General features: G+C 40.5%; 1 protein-coding gene across 3 annotated transcripts in view; it reads right to left on the bottom strand.

Moving 5' to 3' along the window:
* LOC118411619 (E3 ubiquitin-protein ligase Arkadia-like) overlaps positions 1–6,180 on the bottom strand; it is a 20,926-nt gene continuing 14,746 nt past the window's right edge. For 2 of the 3 annotated variants that reach the window (XM_035814086.1, XM_035814088.1), the window contains exons 13-18: positions 4,355–4,496; positions 3,609–3,704; positions 3,044–3,099; positions 2,461–2,500; positions 1,956–2,059; positions 1–335 (exon numbers count right to left, since the gene is read on the bottom strand). In XM_035814086.1, the coding sequence (XP_035669979.1) occupies positions 209–335; positions 1,956–2,059; positions 2,461–2,500; positions 3,044–3,099; positions 3,609–3,704; positions 4,355–4,496 (565 nt within the window). In that variant the 3' untranslated portion in view covers positions 1–208. Of the gene's footprint in view, positions 336–1,955; positions 2,060–2,460; positions 2,501–3,043; positions 3,100–3,608; positions 3,705–4,213; positions 4,306–4,354; positions 4,497–6,180 lie in introns of all 3 variants that reach the window. The other variant, XM_035814087.1, reaches the window with a different exon arrangement.

Here is a 6,180-nt window from a genome sequence, read left to right on the forward strand (position 1 = left end):
AAGCTCAATGCTACCATTTTGCAGACACTTGTTTTTAGCTGTGGCTTTTGGCATATGTGGCAAGGATACAGGAAGATGCTTCATATATATATAGACTCTCCAAATCTACAGACAGACAAAATAATACTTTTCACCATTTTACGTTATTGCAAAAGGCCGCCCACACATATACACGTACCAATATACACCCCCCATATAGCGCGTATCTCTAGCTCTGTCCCTTTTCGAACTCTCCCTGTGTTTCGATGTCCACGCGGCAGATTGGACACTTCTTATTGGTCGTGAGCCACTGGTCCACACAGACGATGTGGAACAGATGCATGCAGGGTAATCGCCTGAAAGACAAACAAAAAACAGGTTTATTTGAACTTTTGTTTATTCATGAAAGCTAAAACTGGCTTGCAGGCCGCTTTTCATTGAGGTCATGAGGGAAGAAGCAAGGGTCAGACAATGTTTATAAGTAGATACAGTTTAAAGTTCTACTCGGAGTCGTATAAGCCTGGAGTACATTGTAGGTATAGGGTCTGACTAAGTGTGACTAAATCTAAACTATAATAAATGAATGATTTGAGCTCTGACCATTGAGAAGCCACACACAAGGCAAATCTAGTCTGGTGGTGGGCTTGAATAAAATTGTAAACAGGAACATAGTGGCTACAGCGTCTTTTCTAAATATGTAGTGGGAGTTTGTGTGTGGTAGGTTTGAGGTTGTCCACTCCTATTTGCCTTGTGAATGAATGATTAAAAACATGGCTTTGCCCCCTGTTTTGTTCAACTCCAGAGGAATGCTAGAGACGTCACTGATTGACACACACAGTAGCCCACCTAACATCTTCCCCCTCTATGAAGTAAATATAGAATACAACACGGTAAATTCTGTATCACCCGAGGTCCCAGCCTGACCGCGGGTTGGATCGCCCGATGGATGGAGCCCGTGTGATACGCCTTTTGAACCTGTGTGATACAAAAGTTATGGCCCGGTCCGGAACACCCGTATCGAACGTTTACGCGTCACAGGTATGACATAAGACAGACATACAGAACTAATAAGGCTAACGTCACATTTCCAAACCGAGGTCCGGCCAGGCAGCCTTCAGAAACAAAAATCATACCAAACTACACAAGATGAAAAGAGAAACGTCCTGGCCATTGTTGGTGTATATTTTCACGTAGTACACATTTCTATTTTTTGTTCCCGCAAACAGCCAAGCCAAGCCTTGGTTTTTAAATGTAATAATTGCAGCATTACCCACCTAACGTCTTCGCCCTGCATGAAGTGAGACAGACATATCTACATGTAACTACTTATAACCCACCTGACATCTTCCCCCTGCATGAAGTGAGACAGACATATCTACATGTAACTACTTATAACCCACCTGACATCTTCCCCCTGCATGAAGTGAGACAGACATATCTACATGTAACTACTTATAACCCACCTGACATCTTCCCCCTGCATGAAGTGAGACAGACATATCTACATGTAACTACTTATAACCCACCTGACATCTTCCCCCTGCATGAAGTGAGACAGACATATCTACATGTAACTACTTATAACCCACCTGACATCTTCCCCCTGCATGAAGTGAGACAGACATATATCTACATGTAACTACTTATAACCCACCTGACATCTTCCCCCTGCATGAAGTGAGACAGACATATCTACATGTAACTACATTGTACTTATAACCCACCTGACATCTTCCCCCTGCATGAAGTGAGACAGACATATCTACATGTAACTACTTATAACCCACCTGACATCTTCCCCCTGCATGAAGTGAGACAGACATATCTACATGTAACTAATTATAACCCACCTGACATCTTCCCCCTGCATGAAGTGAGACAGACATATCTACATGTAACTACTTATAACCCACCTGACATCTTCCCCCTGCAAGAAGTGAGACAGACATATCTACATGTAACTAATTATAACCCACCTGACATCTTCCCCCTGCATGAAGTGAGACAGACATATTGTGCACTTTTCGTCCTCATCGCCACCTGAACCTGCCGCATCTTCTTCTGCAGAGGCAGCTTTATGCTAGAAAGATTTTAAAATGTTTTAAAAAATGTTCAACGAAGAATATTATATATTTCAAGTGTGCATAGCAGTACATTGTACGTTGACTTTAGCTGAAATACATGTAAGCAACATCATTGCTTTCTTATCACTTCAGAAAATAACCAACCTACAATGCAGGGTTGGAAATTGAATTACGTACCAAAGTCTTGGTTACACTTACAGATAAAAAGAATGCCTAATATCCATTTGGTATTAGAATCCAATAATTTTGCATATATATATAGTACAACTCTTGGAACCACAAACAGATTGACTAATATTCCCTCCATGCATTATACAATGGTTACAAATTTTTTGAAGGAAGCCAATTATCATCTTATAACGAATGGAATGCTATAAATCATTTGATAACTGCTTACCTTCTGATATTTGTATGGAAATGTATTTCTTTCGATTGTGCTGTAGAAGAGAGGGGAGGGGGGGTCATTAGGTTCAATTTTCACAACAATCTTAACAAATCTGCTTGACATTGACAATGTAATGTTCTACATGTACATTTCATCCTTATGATCTAGTAAGCAATAAAAGAAAAAAAAATGTGCAGTATCACAATTCAGAATTTTGGACATATAAACTTATTTGTACTAGGTAGAGGTAAATGTAGTCACATAGCCTTTTTGAGGGTGTATTGGGGCAGTGGGAACGTTATCCACTGTGTCTATATAGGGCACAGTATTGGGAGGTGGAGTCCATCCTTCTCCTTCCACCGCCTTTAACCTCCCATAGAGTGAAGAAAGTCGTATTAAAAGCCTTTTCTAAAGGCACAAGATCAATAGCATGACAAGATTCGATCCTAGGGCCTTCTGGGCCAAAAAAACTGCAGTTACTCCATACAACCCACATAAATGTAGCTTTACATTTTTTATGCAAGCCTCTGATCATGAACAGGTGCAGGTTTTCTCATCCATGTAAACAAACACAAACAAACACCACCATATGTACCTTTGTGAGGCACCTCTGTTGACTTGTCCTAGGTGCTGTTCTAACTGCATAAGGTCCTAACAACAAAATACAGTGTCATGTTATTGCAGTATTATAAGTATTGAAGGATTTCAGGTCATAACATTGCAGTTTTATGATACAGGATTTCAGGGTTTGAGACCCAAGCCTCATGATTTAAACATCAAAAGGAGAAAAAACAGTAAGAACTACTGAAGACAAAGTTTACAAATGTTTTCTGATATATATGATATACTTCTTATTACACAAGGTAGAAATTAACAACTGTCATCAAGTGCAGGTCCCAGAAAGTTTCTCTTCTCTAAAACTCTTACTTGCAGTCTGTGTAATTTGTGTGTAATGTTTAGGTCTGATATTCAATTTATTATTCTCCTTTTTTTTCCTTCTTTCATTGATTTCATGCATTCTTGAAGGCTTGTGTTTTCCAACTAGACTATTACAAAGGGATGATTGCCTATGAACATTAGGTGCTTGGTTAAATTGAAGATACAAACGCATCAGTTACTGTTGAATATTACAGAATCTAGACTAAATATGATCGTCTAACCTCGAACGTGGGACGGCCGAACATGAAGTGCAGCGGCCTGCCAATCATTCCGGTCGGCATGGGGGGCATGGGAGGCAGGTGCATCATGGGAGGAGGCTGGAAAATAGGTCATAGGTCATGAGTTCTCAGTCAAATATGGTCAATGAAAGGAGCTATGAACAGTGAGAGGCTGTGCTCAAAATGTATCAAACCTTCCATAGTTCATAGTTGATGTGCACATTTTGTACATGTGGCATATTGAAGGGTGTCATACACAGTGGGGAGGGGGGCAGGTTTGGTTTGGTGTACAAACCCTCTAAGTCATGTAGACAGATCTATAACAAAACCTTTATACTACATGACAGATGGAATACTTACGATTAGTCCATACTTGACGAATACATGTGGAATGTTGAAGGGTGTTGAGGTGTGTGTTCAGTAATAGCGTACTATCAAACCCTCTCAGAATGATGTTATTAGAAGTTCTACTTATGATTGGTCCAGAGTTGACATGGTACATGTGCCACACTGAAGGGAGCCACACACAGTGGGGAGGGGGGCAGTGTTGGTGTTACTGTCTGTGTTTTATCACAAGGTTTTTCTACCATGACAAAAGTAATACTTATGATTGGTCCATAGTTGACATGTACGTGTGGCATGTTGAAGGGTGCCATGCGTGGCGGGGAGGGGTGGAAGTGGTGCCAGTGCTGATGTACATGTCTGTGTTCTATCTAATCATGTACATTTATTCAATAACTAATACTTACAATTGGTCCATAGTTGACATGTACGTGTGGCACGTTGAAGGGTGCCATGCGTGGCGGGGAGGGGTGGAAGTGGTGCCAGTGCTGATGCACATGTCTGTGTTCCGCCTGTGGTGTCATCGCACCTCCGTCCATGTATGGCTCCCTGTAGTGGAAACATATCATTATATTTCACAGAAATGAACAAGACTGCAGATTTTATAATTACATATTACAGACGTTACACTTACCATACTTTCTCTAGAAATGCCATTTTGTCTAAAAATATTTTGTCATGCAGCATTTTGAGCTGGATGTAAGGCCATGTTGATTTGATTATATGGATGACATCCTCCGGGAACTCCAAAACTGATGCGAGCGAGCGAATAAAAAAAAAGTTTGGCCAAAAAAAAGTTGCCTTCAGTATGAAATCAAAGTGGCCAGGAAGGTTGAACATAGGACTAAACACACATAGTATGGTATACCAACAGTTAGGTGAAGGGACCAGTACATCATACGGGTGCAAAACGTTTTTTTCTTCTTGGACCAATCCGAAAAAAACAGACCTAAAAAAACAGAGGAACGTTCAGGTTTCGCCAATAATTACAAAATGGACACACTATGTCGGCAGCCATTTGGGGTCTAACCGGGGGGCCAAGAAGACAACAAGAGCGAAGTCAAGTAGAGTTTATAGTCAATTGCACCAAGTTTCTACAGTCAAAGGTACAGAGACAGTTAGCCTTTATTACATGGAGATGGGATTTTAAAATGCAGTGGGAGTCCAATAATCCACCAAACAGATTCCTTTGTAGCAAAATTGACCAATGACCATTGTTTTGAGTATTGCCAGTTCTCAAGTTTCCACAGACAATCCGGTCCAGGTTCGTGTCCGGACCTGGAAATGATCCTCTGGACCTGAATTTTCTGTATTGGTACCTCCCCCAACCAACAATAGATTTTTTTTCTTTCTGTCCTTTTACATCTTATTCTTTGACTTTAGATTCATTTTGGCATTCTATGGCATTAGTTATCTGTTTTCGGATACTTTTTTTTTCAATCTACGGAATATTTGTGCTCATTTTACAGCTGCTTTGCACAATTTATTGTGTGGTCGAAAACTTTTTTTTTTTTTGGAAATGGCCGAAAATTGGTGCGAGCGTGGATGTCATCCATATAATCAAATCAACGTGGCCTAACATACATTCTCATAATTTCACCAGGTGCCATTATACTGCCACCTCAAAAAACGTTGCTGTAGAGGCCTTCTCAAGATTGTCTTCAACACCTAAATATCTGAATTGTATTACATTTAAGATATCTAACATTCAGTGTTTAAGACAATCTTGGTAAGATCTCTTTACTAATGTTTTTTGAGGTGGCGGTATAATGACACTTGGTGAAATTATGATAGTTGATGTTACTATAAGGGATTTCAAAAGAGCTTGTTATCATGTACAAAAAAATTCTTAATCCTTCATTTGGAGCTTTGTAGAAACCTTTAATTTCAAATGTTCCAATTCTATTAAAAGCCAGCAAGTTCGGCCCAGGTACGACCCTCCATATAAACTAGCCATGTTATACAGAAACAGACTCACGTAGGGTCCAACGGTACGGGCTGTTTGGCCCAGGTGCGACCCTCCATATAAACTAGCTATGTTATACAGAAACAGACTCACGTAGGGTCCAACGGTACGGGTTGTTCGGTCCAGGTACGACCCTCCATATAAACTATGTTATACAGAAACAGACTCACGTAGGGTCCAACGGTACGGGTTGTTCGGCCCAGGTGCGACCCTCCATATAAACTATGTTATACAGAAACAGACTCACATAGGGTCCAACGGTACGGG

This window comes from Branchiostoma floridae, chromosome 3 (assembly GCF_000003815.2).
Source record: "Branchiostoma floridae strain S238N-H82 chromosome 3, Bfl_VNyyK, whole genome shotgun sequence".
Classification (NCBI taxonomy): domain Eukaryota; kingdom Metazoa; phylum Chordata; class Leptocardii; order Amphioxiformes; family Branchiostomatidae; genus Branchiostoma; species Branchiostoma floridae.